The sequence below is a fragment of the Mustela nigripes genome, chromosome 17, assembly GCF_022355385.1.
Source record: "Mustela nigripes isolate SB6536 chromosome 17, MUSNIG.SB6536, whole genome shotgun sequence".
In the NCBI taxonomy this organism is placed as follows: Eukaryota; Metazoa; Chordata; class Mammalia; order Carnivora; family Mustelidae; genus Mustela; species Mustela nigripes.
Window position 1 is genome coordinate 6,937,618 of NC_081573.1, and position 22,798 is coordinate 6,960,415.

At 45.6% G+C, this 22,798-nt stretch overlaps 1 protein-coding gene and 1 pseudogene across 5 annotated transcripts in view; one reads left to right on the plus strand and one right to left on the minus strand.

The window, feature by feature from the left end:
• Positions 1-22,798, minus strand: part of SAE1 (SUMO1 activating enzyme subunit 1) — a 92,572-nt gene that overhangs the window by 25,969 nt on the left and 43,805 nt on the right. For all 5 annotated transcript variants that reach the window (XM_059382532.1, XM_059382534.1, XM_059382533.1 and 2 more), the window contains one exon: positions 18,925-19,030. In XM_059382532.1, the coding sequence (XP_059238515.1) occupies positions 18,925-19,030 (106 nt within the window). The remainder of the gene's footprint in view (positions 1-18,924; positions 19,031-22,798) is intronic.
• LOC132006261 (U4 spliceosomal RNA) lies at positions 10,574-10,687 on the plus strand (annotated as a pseudogene).

The following is a 22,798-nucleotide window of genomic DNA, read 5'->3' on the forward strand; positions in this document are numbered from 1 at the left end:
AAAACAGCTCAAAACAGAACAAGAAAGCTGTCTCATGTTATTTACATCTCACTCTCTTCTGAAAAGAATTTGAAACAGCCGCATAGAAGTTACGGATTGGGGGTGGGGGTGGGAATGCTATTTCTCAGAAGTGACCTGAAAACAAGATGCCGGGTTTTGCCTACCAAATTAAAGGCCAAGATTACTCACCTAAGCAAGAAGGCAGAGGGAACTGCTTTGTCACAGAGCTCTGGTGGGAGGGTAAATGCTCAGTAAACCATAAGAAAATGTGGTACAGAGGATCTTTACAAAGGGTCATGCCCCTTGGCCAGTGATTGAATTATATATAAATGGTCCCTGTCATGTTATTTATACCACAGAAAATCTGAAAATAATTTCACATCAGATAGTAGGATGGTTACATAAAACATATTGACAGGTTAGAATATTATTCATCTATTAAAATTATATTTCAGCAGATTTTAGTCAGGCGCACCTGGGTGGCTCAGCTGGTTAGGCATCCAACTCTTGGTTTCAGCTCAGGCCACCATCTCCTGATTTGTGGGATCAAGCCTCCTGTCAGCCTCCTCACTTGGCAGGGAGTCTGCTTGAAAGATTCTTTCCCTCTGCCCCTCCCTTCCACCCCCTCTCTCTAAAGATAAAGAAATCTTAAAAAAATTTTTTAGGGGCGCCGGGGTGGCTCAGTGGGTTAAAGCCTCTGCCTCTGGCTCAGGTCATGATCTCAGGGTCCTGGGATCAAGCCCCGCGTCGGGCTCTCTGCTTGGCGGGGAGCCTGCTTCCCTTCCTCTCTCTGCCTGCCTCTCTGCCTGCTTGTGATCTCTTTCTGTCAAAGAAGTAACTAAAATTTAAAAAAAAAAAAAATTTTTTTTTAAAAAGCATGTTTGGTACTATGTTTTTGGCAACATTTATGTTAAAAACAAAAAATTCGGGGCGCCTGGGTGGCTCAGTGGGTTAAGCCTCTGCCTTCAGCTCAGGTCATGGTCTCAGGGTCCTGGGATGGAGCCCCGCATCAGGCTCTCTGCTCTGCAGGGAGCCTGCTTCCTCCTTTCTCAGCCTGCCTGCCTCTCTGCCTACTTGTGATCTCTGTCAAATAAATAAATAAAATCTTTTAAAAAACAAACAAAGAAACAAAAAATTCTACAAGGGCACCTGGCTGGCTCAGTCAGTAAAGTGTGTCACTCTTGATCTAGGGGTTGTGAGTTTGAGCCCCACACTGGGTGTGGAGCTTACTTAAATAAAACCTTAAAAAAAGAAGTCCTATAATATCCTGTATTTGGAATGCACTCCACTATGTAAAAATAAAGCAGAATGATGTAATATGGTACAACTGTTCTCACCCCATTCTAGAGGTGGGAAACTGAGGCTGAGGACAGAGAGGCTCAGGGTCACAAGGGACACTCAAAGGTTACCATACTCATAACCTCAATGCTATACCGCCTCCCTAGCAGTATAGACAAGATAGGAGACACCCTAGTTCACAAAATAAAAATCACTTCAGATAGATCTGGCTTCCCACCCCAGAGCCCACCAGTTTAGAATAATGCCAACTACTCGGTCAGACTCTTGTCTGGCCAAATACGGGTTCTCCTCTAGAAAATGTGAAGTGATCCCTGAGCTTGACTCTTACCTTTGAAGTAGAACACTTTGACTAGTATGCAAAGACTGTAACTTGCAAAAAGAAAAGGACAAAGCAACTGTGAAACACAGAGACAATCACACAGAGGGCAAGAGATGATCCACAGCCGCCCCCCCCCCCCGCCCCCCCCCCCCCCCGCCCCCCTGCCTCTGGGCCCCTTCTCTACCAGCTCCACCGACAGCGCCCTCGACTCACAGAGCTGTTCTGACAGAGCCCTCTGCATTCACACTCACCCTGCCTGGTCACAAGCAGCAGGGAGACAGGGGCTTTTCTCTAACCCAGCACTTGAGTGGCACATGACCTTGACTCTGGGCATCTGCTGCTCTCTGCCAACCACTCTCACCGAGTGAAGATGGCACAGGACATTCCCGTGACTGTTGTCTGACAGAGAAAAGATGGGAGGCGTTGAACAAGGACTGCAGCTGGGCTGGGGGCCCGAGAGGAGCTCCAACACAGGCTAATGCGGGGGGCGGGGCGGGGGGAGATGGAGGGCTGCAAAGCAAACGAGCAGGCAGGTCTCGCTGACAATGCAGCCCATTATTGCAATCTGCTCTTGGGGGCGTCAGGTTCCCATCTGCCAGACTGGAATAAGGAAATGTCCCAGGGCTCTTGTGAAGTTCAGAATTGTTAAAATGGACATAATGCCGTTACTGGTAATGCTAATACAGTCAACCCTTGAACAACACAGGAGTTTAGGGGCACTGACCCCTCACTCCAACTATGAACTCGAAAATCCACATATAATTTGGGTTCTCCAAAAACGTCACTACTAAGAGCCTACCGCTGACTGGAAGCCTTAATAGTAAGAGAAACAGTTGATTAACAAATACTCATGTTAGGGGTGCCTGGGTGGCTCAGAGGGCTAAGCCTCTGTCTTTAGCTCGGGTCATGATCTCAGGGTCCTGGGATCGAGCCCTGCATCAGGCTCTCTGCTCGGCAGGGACCTGCTTCCCCCTCTCTCTGCCTGCCTCTCTGCCTACTTGTGATCTCTCTCCCTCTGTCAAATAAATAAATAAAATCTTAAACAAACAAACAAACAAAAAATACTCATGTTGTAACTGTTACATACTGTATTCCTACAATAAACTAGAGAAAAGGAAATGTTGTAAAGAAAATCAGAGAGAAGAGAAAATATACTTTACAGTACTGTACTATATTTATAAAAATAAAAAATTCATGTGCGTGGACCTGCACATTTCCAATCTGTGTTGTTCAAGGCTCAACTGTCATTAAAACCTGACTGCGTTGGGCAACATTTAGACACTTACTAGGTTTGGTGACCCTGGACAAATGACTTGGTCTGCCCAACAGTCAGTGTCCTTCCAGGACACTGGGCAATCATAGTAAGATCTGCTCTCCAAGGGAGTTATGAAGATAAATGGGATTGTGACACATGTAAAGCCCTTAATCGACAATTATGAATGTACAACATGGGCCGGGGCTCCGTTTGATCCCTGTGGCCCATGAGGCAGACTCAGGGTTATGCCCACTTGTCACACTGAAGAGCGGAGCAGGTGCCTCACCAGGACGGTTTTTTCACCAGGTTATGCGCTGATGGCCCTGAGGCACTAGACTGCACTTATGGGTCACCTCTGCCCTTCCCCTCACCTCTCTTCTCTCACATGGCACTGCCTTCCTTTCTGAATGGCTGCGGTCTGTGTTCTCTACCACTGATAAGGCAGTGGCACCAAAAAACCCAAACAGAACAACCACCACCAAAAAAACCACTGCCTTTTTTTTTTTCTTTTGCCCTTCCTACAAATTATTTTTAAACATCTGTGGTCATGACAGCAGCAAATCAACAAGTACTTGACAGCCACCCCCTTATCAAAAACCACTTCCCTGTGGCCATCTTCTCCTCAGTGGTCCTTGTCATTGCTGGACACCAAAACACCCAGTGGGGAATGCCAGACCCCAACAGGAATGGCTGCCCTTGACCCGGTGTGCAAAGGTCTCAAATTCTAAAATAAGAAGTTCCTTCTGAACAGAACTGATCACCAAATCAAGCTGAGGCCTGGAGACAAAGACAATTACAAATCATCACAGCAGGGACGTAAGTAAGGAGTGTGGTGAGGGCAGGGAGAACTGAAGCGGGAGGTATGAAGTTTTCTAGTCTACAACAGGAAAAAAATTATTTCAAAGCATCCACCATCAAGATACTTTGCGAAAGATTCCACACAGAGAGGAGGAAAAATGGGGTATAAAATACCAGAAGTTCTAGGGGCGCCTGGCTGGCTCATTTAAGAGCATGCGACTTTCAATCTCAGGATTACAGGTTTGAGCCCCAGGCTGAGTGCAGAGGTTACTAAAAAGTTAAATAAACCTTTAAAAAAGAAAGTTCTAGGGGCGCCTGGGTGGCTCAGTGGGTTAAAACCTCTGCCTTCGACTCAGGTCATGATCCCGGGGTCCTGGGATCAAGCCCCACATCGGGCTCTCTGCTCGGGGAGCTCTGCTCTGCTCAGGGGAGCCTGCTTCCTCCTCTCTCTCTGTCTGCCTCTACTTGTGATCTCTGTCAAATAAATAAATAAAAATATTTAAAAACTAAAAAAATAAAAAATAAAAAAGTTCTAGGCGAAAACACAAGTAATGGCAGTTTCCTCTGAAGTTACCCATATATTTTACTAATCTGTCTCACTTTTACAATTTAAAAAAGGAGAAACAGAACTACTTTGAAAGCTCTTGTATATATGATCATCGCGAGGACAAAGTTCTCTAAAACTTCTCCATCTCTACAGAGGACACGAAGTAAAGGGATTTGCTTAAGGTCAAGAAATACATAGCACATCTGGGACCTAAACTTCTTTCTAGATCCAAATCTAGAGACTTCAAGGCATAGGTGACTGAGAACATTCTACTGACAGGAGAAAGAAAACGTGAACCCCAAACTTGTCTGGCTAGATTTACGAACTGAGAATAATTAGTCACCTTAGAAAAGAGCCCAGGGGGCACCTGGGTGGCTCAGTGGGTCAGGCCTCTGCCTTCAGCTCAGGTCGTGATCTCAGGGTCCTGGAATCGAGCCCCATTTTGGGCTCTCTGCTCAGTGGGGAGCCTGCTTGCCCCTCTCTTTCTGCCTGCCTCTCTGCCTGCCTGTGATCTCTCTCTGTCAAATAAATAAATTAAATCTTTTTCTCTTTTTAAAGATTATTTATTTATTTATTTGACAGATCACAAGCAGGCAGAGAGGCAGGCAGAGAGAAAGGAGGAAGCAGGCTCCCTGGGATCATGACCTGAGCCAAAGGCAGAGGCTTTAACCCCTGAGCCACCCAGGTACCCCAATAAATTAAGTCTTAAAAAAATAAAAAGATTTTATTTTTTTGACAGAGAGAGAGACAGCAAGAGAGGGAACAGAAGCAGGGAGAGCGAGAGAGGGAGAAGCAGGCTTCCCTCTGAGCAGGTTGCTCACCCGATCCCAGGACCGAGATCATGACCTGAGCTGAAAACACTTAATGGCTGAGCCACCCAGGAGCCCCTAAATAAATAAATTTTTTTTAAAAGATTTTATTTACTTATTTGATAGAGATAGTATGCAGAGGCAGGCAATGAGAGAGGAAGGGAAGTAGAAAGCACGGAGCCCAAAACGGGGCTCGATCCCAGGACTCCAAAATCATGACCTGAGCCAAAGGCAGAGGCCCAACCCACCGAGCCACCCAGGCGCCCCACAAAATCTTTTTAAAAAAAATTTACGAGAGAGCATGAGTTGGGGGGCAGGCAGAGGGAGAAGCAGACTCCCTGCTGAGCAGAACCCAGTGTGGATACGGGGCTCCATCCCAGGATGCTCGGATTGTGACCTGAGCCGAGGTCGGATGCTTAACCAACTGAGCCACCCACTCACCCCAGAATTTTGCTAATTCTTAACCTGTGGCTTCATTAGTTTATTTTAGGCTCCTGTAAAGCTGCCTAGATGGTGCTAATTTGCCTGATTCCTTTTCCCCACTGTGCCATAAGACTGGCAGTACCTGTAAGTTCTAGACTTGGCTGAGGGACTGTGCTGTAAGCGTATAGAGGACGGAGAACCCCCTGGGTCCAGGGAGCAAGGGCTTGTTAACAACCAGCAGCTCCTATCTCTGCTAGTACCTGGTGAGGCCAGGGCCCTTCACTGGGGGATAAGGCTCTTTTCTTTTCTTTCTTTCTTTCTTTTTTTTTTTTTTTTAAGATTTTATTTGTTTATTTGATAGAGAGAGAGAGAAAGAGATCACAAGTAGGCAGAGCAGCAGGCAGAGACAGAGGGGGAAGCAGGTTCCCCACTAAGCAGAGAGCCCAATTCGAGGCTGGATCCCAGGACCCTGGGATCATGACCTGAGCCAAACGCAGAGGCTTTAATCCACTGAGCCACCCAGGCGCCCCTAAATAAATAAAATCTTTAAAAAAAATTTCATAAGGGATGCCTGGGTGGCTCAGTCGTTAAGTGTCTGCCTTCAACTCAGGTTATGATCCCAGGGTTCTGGGATCGAGTTCGGCATAAGCCTCTCTGCTCTGTAGGGAGCCTGAGTCTCCTTCTCCCTCTGCCTGCCACTCACCCTGCTTGTGCTCTCTCACTCTCTGACAAATTAAATAAATAAAATCCTAAGGAAGAGAAAAAAAGAAAGAGGAAAAAAGAATTAGGGGCGCCTGGGTGGCTCAGTGGGTTAAGCCGCTGCCTTCGGCTCAGGTCATGATCTCAGAGTCCTGGGATCGAGTCCCACATCGGGCTCTCTGCTCGGCAGGGTGCCTGCTTCCTCCTCTCTCTCTGCCTGCCTCTCTGCCTACTTGTGATCTCTCTCTGTCAAATAAATAAATAAAATCTTTAAAAAAAAAATGTAAAAAAAAAAAAAAAAAAGAATTAGCAAAACTCCTCAAATGTGGCACAGGTGGCCTCAGTAATCAATCGACCCACACTGACCAAGCCCCTGTTCTGCATCAGGCCACTTTTGGGACAGTCAAGAGACGAGGGGGCCCAGAAGACAGTCCTCAAGTCAGCTCTGTTGTCTGGGCGGTGGCATGGGGATTACAAAGGAAGGAAACCCAACTCAGATAAGGGGGGTTAGGTTCCTGGACCTAGCACTGGAGCTGAGCAATGGTGGTTAAATGGGAAGGGCTAAAGTAGGATATTCCAGGTAGAAGAAATGGAAATGTGTATAGAAATGGGGAGGGTTAAGGCACCTGGGGGGCTCAGTCATTGGGCGATCCCTTCTGCTCGGGTCGTAATGCCAGGGTCCTGGGATCGAGCCCCACATCGGGCTCCCTGTTCGGCGAGAGGCCTGCTTCTCCCTCTCCTACTACCCCTGCTTGTGTTCCCTTTCTCACTATGTCTCTCTCTGTCAAATAAATAAAATCTTAAAAAAAAAAAAAAGAAAGAAAGAAATGAGAAGGATGACGCTATGGGGTGACAGCAAGTAGTTAAGTAGAAGTGTAGGGTTCACGGACGGCAGAGGGAATGGAAAGGAGAAAAGAAATCAGCAGGTCACGGGTCTAGAATGCCAAGCCACAAAGTTTAAATTGTATCTTGATGGCAAAAAAGATTCACAGAAGGGTTTCAGTTTTTAGACAGATTAGTCTGGTCACTGAAAATGGATAAGAAGGAGGAGCTCTGAAGGCAGAGGCTGGTAAAGGCGCCACAGCACTGATGAAGGCTCCCGGAGAGAGGCAGTCCTACGGTGAGAGGTAGTCCTACGGGAAAACTCACGGTCATCTGAAAGGGAGAGAGGGAGATCAGGAGGGGTCCAGCTAAACTCGGGTCCCAGAGAGCACCACGCAGAAGGCGGGGCTGGGACTCTAGGTGAAAGAAGCTGCCAATCAACCATGTGAACTTCAGGAATGCTCTGCTGAAGAGAAAATGGCAAACAGGCTGGAACAAAGCTAACAGCTTAATTTGGAGCACTGGCTTTGAACACTCATTCTGGCTCTGGGTATACATAGACAGCGCATTAGAGCACCTCATCTTTAATCCACCCTACAACAAATAAGGCTCAGCAGGGGGAAGTGACTTACAAGAAGCCCCACTATATCTATGCCCTTTGTCCCCCCAGTACCTGCCTCCAAGCCCCCACTTGTATTTTTAGTAAGTTCCTACCCAGCTCCAGACAGAAGGTGAACGGAACTTGTTTACATGCAAATACACCCCCTACAGTCTGCCTCCCACTACTGTTCGACAGAGGAAATTCTTTTTTGCAGAGCAAAGCCCCATAGTGGAGGCCAGGGAGACTGGTTCATCATCTCCTACCTGATTCATCAAGGCTTTGTTGTTTGGTGATGTGCGGTGTATCTCCCACAGCAAGGGTCCCTAGGCACCCTTGAAAATCTAGGGAACCTCTACAGCTCTTTTGCAGACGAACTGTACCTACAGAAGACCAGCTTCAGACCCCCCCACCATCAGAAGAGATGATAAAGATGTGCTGTTAAAATACGCCCTTCTATGGACCCTGCAGATGTCATCAGTAAGCCCTTTGCAAGTATTACTTATCAGCTACCAAATCAGCATTTTTCTAGGAGTTGAGAAGCAGTGTGTTTGGAGATTGTTTTTGCTCATTTTTAACTTTTTAAAAAATATTTCATTTATTTATTTGACAGACGGAGCAAGCACATAGTGGCAAAGGGAGAAGGGGAGAGAGAGAGAGAGAAAGAGGGAGGGAGAAGCAGACACCCTGCCAAGCAGGGAGCCTGATGCAGGGCTGGATAACAGGACCTGGAGATGACCTGAGTCAAAGTCAGACGCTCAACCAACCGACTGATCCACCCAGGTGCCCTTATTTTTAACTTCTGAAATAATTTTAGACATACAGAAAAACTGTACACAGAATTCCTGTATAACTTCATCCAGATTTCCCAAAAGTTAACATTCTACCACATTTATCGTTATTTTTCTGTATCTGTACATACTCATTTCTTCCTGAACGATCCAGCATTTGCCCCCAAATACCTCAGAGTATTTGAAACAATTACACAAACCATGAAACAATTACACAAACCATGAAATTAACATTGATAGAGTACATCTAATCTACAGACCTTTTTCAAATTTCATCAACTGTCCCACTAATGTCCTTGAGAGCCAAAGAAATAAAACCCTCCCCTACTCTTGGGTTCGATCCAGAATTCTCCATTCTACTTAGTTTTTGCATCTCTTTATTCTCCTTTAATCTGGAACAAGAATTCCTCAGTTCTCTGTGATACTTTGAAGAGAACAAACAATTTACTTCACAGAATATTCTTCCATTCGAGCTGGTCTGACGCTTCCTCATAACCGGACTCACACTACGCACTCTGGACAGGGAATCTGGCGTGATGGCGTGTCCTCCCCAGTGCGCCCTCTCTGGATGCATGAGCTCTTTCTCTCCCATTCCCGGAATACCAACTTTGATCTCTCGGTTGAGGCACAATCCACCAGGGTTCTCTAAAGTCTCTCTGTAATTAGTTAAGAAGTAGCTTGGGAAGAGATTATCTCTTCTATTTCACAACAAACCTTCCTGTTCATTTTAGCATCCATCAAGGATTCTTGACTGAAACAATTTTTACTGCCATGGTGACGGTCACATACAGATTTTTAAAATCTTAACCGCTCCTACTCTATCCTTCTACTGAAAAAACAAAAACAGGGCGTGCCTGGGTGGCTCAGTCAGTTAAGCATCTGCCTTTGGCTCAGGTCATGATCCTGGAGTCCTGGGATCAAGCCCTGTGTTGGGCTCCCTGCTCAGTGGGAAGTCTGCTTCTCCCTCTCCCACTCCCCCGCTTGTGTTCCCTCTCTTGCTCTGTCTCTCTCTGTCAAATAAATAAATAAAATATTAGAAAAAAAATTAAAAAACAAAAAACACACCATTCCTCTCACCCCCATTTATTTACATATTTGTTTACCTATTAGTATAGTCATGGGCTCTTTATTTCATGAGTTACAATCTATTATTTACTTGATCCTCCAATTGTCCCAGATCTTCCCAGGAGGAGCCCCTTCAAATTGGCTCCTGCGTTCCTCTGACATGACCCATCATTCTTCAAGCACATCCTTACTTTCTGGCACAACAGGATATTCCAAGCTCACCTGTGATGTTCCCACCCAAGCCCCAGCATCAGTCATTTCTCAACATGGTTCTTATGAGATTATTAACAGGCAGGATCTGGGCTGAGGTATACTCATGGCTTGCTACCAGAGTACCCTTGCTTCTAAGCCCTCTCAACAAACAGAACTAGGAAATACATACGCATAAACATGAAGACACACGCATCTACACATCTATGTCTGTATCTGCACAGAAAAACCATGAGTTCATCTGGTGACTCCAATGCCCACCTGACCTCACAGGATTCCTTCTAGCCTTTCCCACCTTCCATACTTACAGGAACTCCCGTTTCTGGCAATTAAAAAAAAAAAAAAAAAAACTGACTCTCATTATCCACAAAATATTTACCTATCTGCTCCATTCTAGAACAGTAACTAGTTTCAGAATTGCTAACCCATATACCACTGTGAAAAACAAACCTACTAATTAGAGTTCAGTATTTGTTTATAGTTCTTTTTTCTTTAGTCTGAGGGTATATATTCAAAAGCTACATGGGTCAGTTCCTTTTTCCTGCCTCAGTGTAGTAATGGCCTCATTTGAAATAAATACTAAATATGCTGTAAAGTAAGAACACAAAGGAGCTCAAAGCTGTGACGAAGCACATGAGTACCCCTACCCTGTGGCAGTTGCCCTCTAACTGGCTGGGGACTCAGAAGAGGGGGAGCTTTACAAATATAGAGATGCCAGGCTCTGCTAGTTATTTTGATACAATAAATCTAGGCTAGAACCAGGTAATCTGTATTTTTCAAACGTTCCCCAAGTAAATTCTGGTATCCTATCAGTTGGACAAAGATCGGCTATAAGAAATAAAGCTAGAGGAGTCTGGCTGGCTCAGTCGGAAGACCATGTGACTTTGGATCTCAGGGCTGTGAGTTTGAGTCCCACGCTGGGTATAGAGAGCACTTAAAGCTTTGCGCAGTGGCAGTATCGTAGCCAATGAGGTTTATCCGAGGCGCGATTATTGCTAATAGAGAGCACTTAAAAATTTTCTTAAAATATTTTATTTATTTGAGAGAGAAAGACACACAGAGAGAGGGAATATAAGCCAGGGGAGTAGGAGAGGGAGAGGCAGGCTTCAAACCAAGCAGGGAGCCCGATGCGGCGCTCGATCCCAGGATCCCGGGATCATGACCTGAGTTGAAGGCAGAAGCTTAACGACTGAGCCACCCAGGCACCTCTTAAAAATAAAATCTTAAAAAAAAAAAAAAGAAAACTGTAAGAATAAAAGGCTAAAAAGAGCAGGGCCCCAATGATCTCTCCAGCCTCACTGTGTCATGGTCCTGGCACCACTGGTCCCGTGAAGGATCCGCACCTCTGCCTGCAATCACCTTGCCTCTCTCCAGTCCCTAGCAAATCCCTCTTCTTTACAAGCAAGCTCAGATGTATTGTCCTCTGTGAAGACTCCTCGGCTTGCCAATTAGACCCAGGCCCCCAGTTCCCTGAGCTCCACGGTAGTTTATTATGAAGCAGTTCACAGAAGCTGAGAAACAGAACAGGACAACACAACAGCCTTCTCCAGAGCCCTGTTACTCCTCACAGGGAGAATGGTCTGTGTTTCTCTCTTCCACTGGCAAGGATCTAACGAGGATTCCCAGGCAAGGGACCTGGCATATAGCAGGTACTCAAACAATGTTTGGTTAAGATTATTTTCAGCTTTAATTTTGTGGCTCAAAAATGGCCCAAGTACTTTTCCACAACTCATCAGAACAGAGACTGAGAACTTTCAAGAAAGTTCACGTTGCCAAGGATTCTATGCTAAGTATTCTCTTCTTGCGATAAAGCCCGTTTCTTCCTGCTCTGGGCTAAACCTGCGTGTTATTGTTCATGCTGGTAAGTGAATGCTGTTTCCATACTAGACCCGGTATTTTTAGCACTCCTGTTATGATAAACTCACAGTAACCTCAAAAAGAACAAATCAAAGTCAACTTTTTGTCACAGGAAACCAGCTCATGCTTAATGTTTTGCAACATGCCATGGGAGAATAATAAAAAGATGAGACCTTTTGCTCACAGATGGTGAGGCCAACTCTCAAGATAGTGGAAAAATGCAGCAGGAAGCATGCAGTCTGGCCGCTATCTTATTAGACTGGAAAAACACTCGACACCCAAACAAGGCAAACGCACACGCACACACCACAGAGCAGCTGCTTCCCCAGGGGCTGAATTGTGAATGGGGCAGTAAAACACCTACGTGTGAGGGCCAGGCCAGCACGATGTTGGAATCGAGTCTGAAGGGTGCCAAGAGAACAGGGCAGGCAAGAAGATCCTGCAGGGACACCGTGGGGTAGGCTGCTCTCACTCTAGAGTGGGCCAAATGTCCAGACAAGCAACAACCAGTCACTCAGGCAAAAAATACTTACTTACAGAGTAAGTGTTGTGTGCTCTGCTGGGCGATAGTGAAATAAACTCAGGGTCCCTAGGAGGTCTCTCGGGTGTGCATCACAGCCAAGCAGGCACTGTGTCCTTACTAGGAACTCCCGAGGCATCATTAAGTGTAAAGGTCACCTTCCTAGAAAGGTTCTTGGGAACAGATTCCAAGGACCAGGAAAAACTGAAAACAACTTCCATACCTTTCAAGATGAAACTGGTCACAAACAACGCTACACCCAAAGGAATACATCACACAGCCAACAAGACATATGAGGTAACTCTATACATGCTCTGAGATCTTTCCGTACCACTGAAGACCATCCAGTGTAAAGAGTGAAACTGGCTTAACAGTCTGGTTTACACACACACATGCATGGTTATAAGTGTTAAATCAACTTCCAAGATAGGCCCTTTCAAGACACACACCCCCCCCTTTTTTTTCAAAAACATAAAACTCAAATGTCTCTTGGGGGAGAAGAAAGACTATCTGGGTCAGAATTCAGATAATCTTTCTAATACATATTTGAACCAGGGTTTTCTGTATTGTGGTGGTAATTCTATTTCTCTAACATGCAGGGCTCCTGATTTGAAATTTAACAAAATTACTTAGCTCGGAGGTGCATTTATAGATGTGAGGAACACAGTGCAGGGATCAAAGAGACTTCATGGTCTAAATCCTGGTTCTGTCTATAAAACCAAGCATATGCCCAAGCAAGCCACAGCCATGCTCAACCTTGGTCTCTTCAAAGAAAATGGGACAGCAACTATATTTTGAAGGCTGTCACAATAACTTGAGAATATGTCAGACGCTTAGCACATTGCCAGGTAAAGCAGCAAGCAGTGTCCAGTACTCAATAACCATTCTTACACGCCACAGGAAAACCAAAGTAATGCCTGAAAAGTCGACCACTCAACCTGGATACTCCCCAAGGCCATCCTACTTCCGGAAGTCAGACGTTAGCAGTGTTTAATTTTATAATAACAAAAGTAAGGCCATTTTAGAATTGTATCAATTTCAGGTGTGCAAACCTCGACTTAAAAAACCAACCAATCGGGGAGCCTGGGTGGCTCAGTGGGTTAAAGCTTCTGCCTTCGGCTCAGGTCATGATCCCAGGGTCCTGGGATGGAGCCCCGCATCGGGCTCTCTGCTCAGCAGGGAGCCTGCTTTCCCCCACCCCCTCTCTCTCTGCCTAATTGTGATCTCTGTCTGTGGAATAAACAAATAAAAACTTAAACAAACAAACAAACAAAAAAACCCAATCCTCCTCCTCAACATGTGACTGGAATATGTTCGGAAGAGTCAAAGGAAAATACTAAATAGTCTAGAAGCTGTGCCCCGGCACTCATCTTTCATATTCGCCATCTCAGTACCTCTCTTAGAGCCAAGGGAAGGCAGAGTTGTCTGCTAGCCCCTCAGTCCTAAGTCAGGAACCCAGATCTGAATGAAGCTCATACACCAAAGGTTAGGCCTGCTGATAAGGGGGAGGAGCTGTGATCTGAGCTCAGCTCTGTCAGTCTCCAAAGATCGTGGTTTTTCCAGGAGATGAGACTGCATCAGTCTCTACTCGGACTCTACTTTTACTGCCATGGGCAAAAAGAATGGTTCTAATTAAAATCAAACTTTTGGACTATGTGGAGGATATTGTTTAAATTAATGAATTAATTTTAAAAAATTAAAAAAATAGCCCTTCCCAAAACAAACAAAAATTTCTAGAATTTATTAAAAGAAATACACTTACACTAAGTTTTTTTTTCTTTCCTTTTTTTTTTTTAAATGTATTTGACAGAACGAGACACATTGAGAGATGGAAGAGAAGCAGGGGGAGTGGGAGAGGAAGAACCAGGCTTTCTGCTGAGCAAGAAGCCTGATGAGGGGGGCTCCATCCCAGGACCCTGGGATCATGACCCGAGCCAAAGGCAGACACTTAAGGACTGAGCCACCCAGGCGCCCCTAAACTAAGTTTTCTGGTGTAAGTCATAAATCAATAAAGTTATATAAGTCTAAAAGTAGAGGGACACCTGGGTGGCTCAAGTCCATTAAGCATCTGCCTTCAGCTCAGGTCATGATCCAGGGTCCTGGGATTGAGCGCGACATGGGGCTCCCAGCTCAGGGGGAAGTTTGCTTTGCTCTCTCCCTCTGCCCCTCCCCTTACTTATGCACTCACTCTCTCAAATAAATAAATGAATAAAATCTTAAAAAAAAAAAAAGATACAAATATAAAAGAGAAATACAAGCCACAAGAAGGGTATTTTATTAGATTCACTGATTATTTGGACTCAGAGGGGCGCGCCTGAGTGGATCAGTCATTAAGTGTCTACTTTCAGCTCAGGTCATGATCCCAGGGTCCTGCTCAGCAGGAAGCCTGCTTCTCCCTCTCCCGCTCCCTCTGCTTGTATTCCCTCTCTCTCGGCATCTCTCTCTCTCTCTCTGTGTCAAATAAATAAATAAAATCTTAAAAGAAAACATTTTATTTTTCAAGACAGGCTGGCTGACTTAGTCTTACCATTTTATAAGCAAGGAAACAAAATCCTAGAAAAGCAAGTTATCTGCCTGAAGTCACAAAGACAGTTAACAGCCAGTGTATTTGCAGAAGGCAACTTCACATGTGGAAGCTGCTATGCTTTGCTGCATAAATCCATTAACGTCAAATTACAGGAGAATCCCATAGCTCCATGAATGGCTGAGCAGAAAATCAAAAGGAGTATTTCCCTGGGTATAAGATCAAGATGACACACCCACAGAGGATCAACTTCATACCTATAAGAGGAGGATTCTAAGCTGCTGGTATAACCTGGGAGAGATCACAACAGCCATTTCCCTCTACCTCCAGAACTTCAGCCCAGCAGGCAGTGGAGGGCATTAATAAAATTAAGTATGCATTCATAGAGAAGCTCCCAGAAGCCAAACCAGGCCCTCTGGCTCACTGCATTTGGGGCACTCCCAGTAGCTCCAGCCTCTCTGGGAAGATGCATCAGAGCCTAGAGAGACCAACGGAACAAAAAAAATCACCACTAGGAATGTGTTGTATGACACCACACAAGAAAGCCTAGAACCTGTCACCTGCTGCAGAGAGAGGCTCAGGAAAGGCTGTGTTGGATATCCGCAAACAGCCAGAAAGAGCACTGGAGTGGTATGAAGGAACTAGCCCCTGGCAGAGTCAGGGAACTTGGTTGAGACGTAGACTCTACCACTAATTTGTTTTATGATGATGGCAAGTCACTTCCCCTCCTGTGCCACTGGGTTCTGAGGTTTGGGGAAAGTGGCCTGATGATCTGGACTTGCCAGCCATCGATGAGGGTCCTTCAGCCACACACGCCACAGGTGAGGGGTGTGGAGGGAGGAGCAGAAAGCCCCTTCCTGCCACTCCTGGCCTAGAGGGCATATGGGCCTGCCTCCTTTTATAATTCCATGACTGCAACAAAACCATACATGTAAAAATCATTAAGATAGTAAATTTCATGGTATGTGTCTCTTTACTATACCTTTTTTTAAAAGATTTTATTTATTTATTTAACAGAGAGAGAGAGCACAAGTAGATAGAGAGGCAGGCAGAGAGAGAGAGGGAAGCAGGCTCCCTGCTGAGCAGAGAGCCCGATGAGGGACTCAATCCCAGGACCCTGAGATCATGACCTGAGCCGAACGCAGAAGCTTAACCCACTGAGCCACCCAGGTGCCCTCATGGTATGTGTTTCTTACTATAACAAAAAATTGGGGGGCACCTGGGTCGCTCAGTGGGTTAAAGCCTCTGACTTCGGCTCAGGTCATGATCCCAGGGTCCTAGGATTGAGCCCCACATCGAGTTCTCTGCTCAGCAGGGAGCCTGCTTCCCCCCACCCCACCCCGCCTGCCTCTCTGCCTACTTATGATCTCCATCAAATAAATAAATAAAATCTTAAAAAAAATTTATATGACTACTGACTAACGAACATCATTTTAATCACCAAACCTGAAGCCCTGAAACTGAAACTGAAAAAGTAGTGAGTGCCGTTTAGAAAAGTAAACATATGGGATGTATTATCCAACAAAATGTCACAGGCAGAAAATTAAAATCTAGTAGGATTGCTGCCATGGTAATACCTACTCAAATATGGAATTAAAGGAAACTGAGTCAGGGCGCCTGGGTGGCTCAGTTGCTTGAGCGACTGCCTTCGGCTCAGGTCATGATCCCGCTTAGACTTCCAGGATCGAGTCCCGCATCGGGCTCCTAGCTCCTTGGGGAATCTGCTTCTCCCTCTGACCTTCTCCTCTCTCATGCTCTCACTCATTCTCTCTCAAATAAATAAATAAAATCTTTAAAAATAAATAAATAAAAAATAAAGGAAGCGGAGTCAATCCCAAAATTTCTACACAATTGCAAAGTACTTGTGTCAAAACACAAAACCCCAAACAAAACAAAACAAAACCTCACAACTTTACAGATAACACAGGTCTCTAGGACTTCCGTGCTCTGTGCTGAGAGTGTATGCATACTATCCAAACCTTACAAAAATGCCCTTGAGGCAAGTGCTATTAACACTGTGACAGAGAGGAATATGAGTGAGCTTCAGGGAATTTAACTCTGTGGTTCAACATTACCCACCTAAAAAAAAAAAAAAAAAAAAGACAGAAGCAGGACTGAAAAACCAGATGTTTTGATTCGAAAGCTCCTGTTCTGAACAACCATGCACCAAGTCGGCCATTTGGGTCAGTAACAAGGCTACTGCTTCTTGCTCAGGCTACTGCTTCTTGTCTACATCCCCTGCCCCTGTAACATCTGCCAGTGCCGGCCAGCAGCGGCCTGATGTGAATTACACTTTCCCCCATACTGCTGCCTCCCACCTCAGTCCTGGGCTCCTGAGGGCAGGGATGGCCACAGGCCTGGGTCTTAATCAGTCCTTTTTAAAAAGAAAAAAAAAAAAGATCTTTTTTTTCTTTTTTTTTTTGACAAAAATTACAAGTAGGCAGAGAGAGAGGAAGGGAAGCAGGCTCCCCGCAGAGCAGAGAGCCCAACATGGGGCTCAATCCCAGGACCCTGGGATCATGACATGAGCCGAAGACAGAGGCTTTAACTCACTGAGCCACCCAGGCGCCCCTGACTTTTTTTTTTTTTTTTTTTAAGATTTTATTTATTTATTAGATTGAGAGAGAAAGAGTAAGTGAGCACAAGCAGCAGAAGGAGACCAGGCAGAGGGAGAACCAAAACTTCCTGCTGAGCAGGGAGCTGGCTGTGGGACTCAGTCCCAGGACCCTGGAATCATGACCTGAACTGAAGGCAGATGTCCTTGTCTTTTTTTTTCTCTTTTTATTAAGATTTTATTTATTTGACAGAGGGAGAGAGAGACAGAGAGAGAGAGAACAAGCAGGGGGAGTGGCAGAGGGAGAGGGAGAAGCAGACTCGCCGCCAAGTAGGAATCCCAATATGGGACTCTATCCCCGGACCCTGAGATCATGACCTGAGCCAAAGGCAGATGCTCAACCAACTGAACCACCCAGGCACCCCCGTCTGTATCTTTTAAAACACCTATAAATGGGGGAACAGCAGCTAGCCCACATGGCTGTAGGGAGGATTCCATAAGCCAACACCTAGAGAGCACGATGGAGGTAGGCTGCTGCGTCCAGGTGTCTCACACCGCCTTAAGCTTCAAAGACCTGAGCGTTTCAGGGCCCCAGCTCCTTTGCCGTGGCCAACCTGTATTCTCTCAGGTAAAACACTGAGCCTCTCCTGGTCTCTGTTTTCTCACCTCAAGGAACCAAACTGGGGAGAATTCCCACCCACAAGGGCGCTGCGTTGATGAGCTCAGAGGAGAAAATACTCGAGAAACTGCAGAGGGTTAGAACAGATGCCTTGCCCTTGGCACTACTGACACTGTAATATTGTGGGCCAGATAACTCTTTGCCACAGGGGCTGTCCCGTGCCATGGATATTTAGCAACATGCCTGACCTCGCCCCACTCCACCTGCCCATAGCCTGAACAATCAAAAATGCCTTAATACTGCTCATGCCCCCAGCAAGCAAAACCACCTTCGGTTGAGAATCACCAGATTTTGGTAAATTCAAATACCAGTACAAGCAGCAATAAGAACCACTTGGGTTATAAGCCCCAAAACTGCAAATTAACGGCTACTGTTTACTGAGGGCTCTCGATGTGTCAGGCAGAGCGATCAGCTTCTCCCAAAGGCCCATGCACCATGCTCAAGCTGGACTACAGACAGCACTGCCTTGCGACCCTGTCCTCATCCAAAGGAGTATTTTCTGAATCCTAGCACACTCATTCCTAAGACTCATTCCTACCTAACGCACTGGATGCCCTCCCTTAACTCCCCACACTGGATGATTTCTAGACAAATGGATATTAAGTGCTCTAAACTAGTTTCTCCCAACTATCCCCAACCCAACCTGGCTAACACCACTAATTATAGGAGGAAGGCTTCATTCCTAGCCTCATCTGATTTTTCAGTTTATTAAGGAAGTTTTATGTAGTTTTACATCTTTCCTTCTGAACCAATATACATAGTGCCTGCGGAAAGAGGAACTGTGTTCGCTATCACACACAGCCACCATCTGTCCTGACTTGGGGCAGGGGGTGTTCCTGGAGTCCGCAGAGACCCAGCCCTGGAGAAAGGAAGGCTGAAGACTATCCAAATGCAACCAAAGGTGCTTTGCAAATTTGACAAATAAAAGCGACATCTCTACCCCCCGTCTCCTGAGAACGGGTGAGGCTTATGCAGAGCTCAATGAGGGGCCACATCTCCAGCCCAGCCAACAGGATGTTCTCGAGTGGTCACGGAGAGCCAGCTCGTGAAGAACTAGACTGGGGCAAACATTAAGAGAGCCCTGGACTCTGCAGCCGCAGTTCCGGAAAGCAAAGCACAAAGCGCCCACTGGGACGCTCTGCTCCGGCTCCTCACCTTGAAGGAGAAAGTAATCCGAGGTTGTGCGCTTCAGAGATGCCTTCGCCTTATCACTTCTCCAGTCCACTTCCAGTGCGTCCTTAACAGAGCAAAAGACCACCTTCTGTTGAGAAAAAGGCAAAATTGCTTAGGGAGAAAAATGTTAGCTTTAAATCGCAAGGCAGTAGCTCCTCACCATCTAGGAGAAATGTCATTATTTAAGGCTTACTGTTCATTAATAGCAGCTGAGGACCACGCAAACCCAATAAATGTTAACTGAGCACTTACTGTGTGCACCTCTGCACGCTGGGGACACAGCGACGAGTGACATACACTCCCTGCACCGGAAGGAGTCAGAGCAAAGCTAAAGACCCAGTTCCACTCTGGCTTTAACTCTGGCTGTGCTCACACTGCAGAAATTTTTGCACAAGTGAACAAGACTGTGTGTCTACAGATAGTCAATAAAACATTGTTATAGCCAACAAAAACATTAAATGTGTCTCATCAGAACAATGGTTTGAGAATAAAAATAACAATAAATAAGAGCAAGAAACACAAGCAACGGTTATGAGACAAAATCTCCAGGCTGTGGGGCTGGAGAAGGCATTTGTAAAAGGCCTGTAGTGAAAGGAAGCATGGCTGTAACCTATTAAAGCTAAATGAAATGATCTCAAAAAATGCCATTCTGTATCTATATTTTAAAATATAAATAATTAAATATGAGTAAGAAAGTGACTTTCCTTTTCCTTTCCTGAATCGTTCAGTCCAGAAACCATCCACTGGCACTTAGGAAGGGCAGGGAAGAGTGTGTAGAGGTGCTGGGTGACCGGCTGCAGGGGACAGAGCAGAGCTGGGTGGGAAAGGTGGCATCCTGCAACCGGGGGCGGGCGGGGGCGGGGGTCGGCTCAGGTAGTGGTAGACTGGGAGACTCACTCCCACCAAGGACTTCTGCAACAAGTGAAAATAGAGAACATAGGTTTCTCACTGTCAGAGAAGAGAATTAGAATTGCGGAAAGGGAAAAAAACCATAATAAAGCCTGTGGTGGGGTTATTAGTATGAACTCATTTTCAATATATACAGCACGGAAGTAAGTGCAGACACAAGCCTGTGTGTACATGTGTACAAATACTGAGCAGCCACGTCCACAGACAAAGCATCAAGGCGATGACGCCCTGAGAACAGTCAGTACACCTAACCCCCAGATCTTGGGATTCTAACCCCCCACTGAGAAACATTTCTCTTTGGAGAAACAGATTTCACGGCTAATGCAGGAAGAGTATGATAGGAGCCCCAAACATCTTACTGCATCTGAAACAAAGTGTGCACAGAATGATGGGGGTGTGTCCCGAGTAAATAGGAGCCAACCAACATAAAGGAGCTCCCACTGGTCAAACTGGAACACTTTATGGAAAAAAATAAACAGTAAGAGATTTTTTTTTTTAAAGATTTTATTTATTTATTTGAGAGAGAGAGACAGTGAGAGAGAGCATGAGCGAGGAGATCAGAGGGAGAAGCAGACTCCCCATGGAGCTGGGAGCCCGATGTGGGATTCAATCCTGGGACTCCGGGATCATGACCTGAGCCGAAGGCAGTCGTCCAACCAACTGAGCCACCCAGGCATCCCAACAGTAAGAGATTTTAACACTTCAAATGAACTAGAATCCTTTAGTCTTTGATCTAAAATCGGCTAATCTGATAAAGTCTGATGAATAATGAGGTTATTTATGTATTTTCAAAATACCTCTCCAGGGGCGCCTGGGTAGCTCAGTGGGTTAAAGCCTCTGCCTTCGGCTCAGGTCGTGATCCCAGGGTCCTGGGATGGAGCCCTGCATCGGGCTCTCTGCTCGACAGGGAGCCTGCTTCCTCCTCTCTCTCTGCCTGCCTCTCTGCTTATTTGTGATCTCTCTCTCTGTCAAATAAATAAATGAAATCTTTAAAAAAAAAAAAAAAATTCTCCAAAAATTATTGGAGGGGAAATTACAGGGAAAAGAGGAATTGTTTTTTTTCTTTTTTAAGATTTTATTTATTTATTTGACAGAGAGATCACAAGTAGGCAGAGAGGCAGGCAGAGAGAGAGGAGGAAGCAGGCTCCCTGCTGAGCAGAGAGCCTGACGTGGGGCTCGATCCCAGGACCCTGGGATCATGACCTGAGCCGAAGGCAGAGGCTTTAATCCACCGAACCACCCAGGCGCCCCAGAGGAATTGTTTTCAAAGGAGAAATCTGGCAAGCATAATTCTACTCAAATGACCAAAATTACCAGTGTCAGTAAAGCAGCATATGGAAACCAGAAGCACACCGCAGGATGGGATGAGGAGCAACCCTGCTGTGGTATTTTTGCCAAAGGTGTGAAGCTGGAATCTAATCGTGACCGAACAGCAGACGAACCCAGACTAAGGAACAATTTACAAAACAAGTGGCTTGTAATCTTCAAAAGCATCATGAAAATCTAGATGCGCACATGATCCAGAACTGAATCCTTCTGCCATTAAGGACATGATTGGACAACCGATAAAATCTGAATAGGGTCTCAGGGTTAGATGGTAGTGATGTATCCATTTGAATTTGGATTTTGAAGTTTGGTTTGTGACTACAGAAAATGCCTTGTTTGAGAAAACACAGACTGAAATATTTGGGAGTGATGAAAGGAGCATGGTTTGAAACCTTATTCTCAGATGGTTCAGGGAAAAAAAAAAGGTTCTCAGCACTAGCTACTTTAACGAAGTTTAAGATGGCTACGTGTGGAGGGTGCCTGGGTGGCTCAGTGGGTTAAGCCGCTGCCTTCGGCTCAGGTCATGATCTCAGGGTCCTGGGATCGAGTCCCACATCAGGCTCTGTGCTCAGCAGGGAGCCTGCTTCTCTCTCTCTCTGCCTGCCTCTCCATCTACTTGTGATCTCTTTCTGTCAAATAAATAAATAAAATCTTTAAAAAAAAAAAAAGATGGCTACGTGTGGGACGCCTAGGTGGCTCAGTCTGTTAAGCGTCTGCCTTCGGCTCAAGTCGTGATAATCCCAGAGTCTTGGGTTCAAGCCCAGTCAGGTTCCCTATTCAGCAGGAAATCTGCTTGGGATTCTCTCTCTCCTTTTTCCTCTCCTCCATCCCCCACATGTGCACTCCTCACACTCTCTCTCTAATAAATAAATAAAATCTTAAATAAACAAACAAAAAAGATGGGGGCATCTGGGTGGCTCAGTCAGTTTAAGTGTCTGCCTTTAGCTCAGGTCATGATCAGGTTCCATGCTCCTTCCTCGCTCTCTGCTCCCCCCCCCCCCCCCCCACCCTTACACTCTCTCTCTCTTAAAAAAATAAAATCTTAAAAAAAAAAAAAAAAAAAGATGGTATGTGAGTATGTATAAATAAATTCAAACTTCCTGAGGTATGGGTCTCTTTTTCTCCCTCCTTCTTTCACCACATATACATACCACACACCCACCCCACTCCCCCAACAAACGCCCCAGATATTTAAGAAAGAAAAGAGACGACAGTATAATTAGGATGCTAAGTGAACCAAGACCTATCCGCTCCCAGGCAGTTGACGCTGCTTGCTAACGACCAAAATGGAACTGACAGATGAAAGCTCAAGCACCTAGTGAAAATGAAAGAGTCATACGGTTTTTAAGGAGGTTTTCTATGTCCCCATAATCACTCCTTTGGGATTTCAATCCACTGTAAGAATTGGTAGACGAAATGTTTGTACTGTCCTCCAACTTTTTGGTCAATGAGTCTGTCTGACCTCAAAAGTCAAGTCAAACAGCCCCTGAGTGACATTTACTGCTTGATACAGACTGCTCGACCCTTCTTAAGGAGTCTCACAACACAGATCAAGCCATCAGCAGTATGGTCTGGGAATGCCATCACACGAGCAAAACAAACTCTCATGAGGTTTCATAAA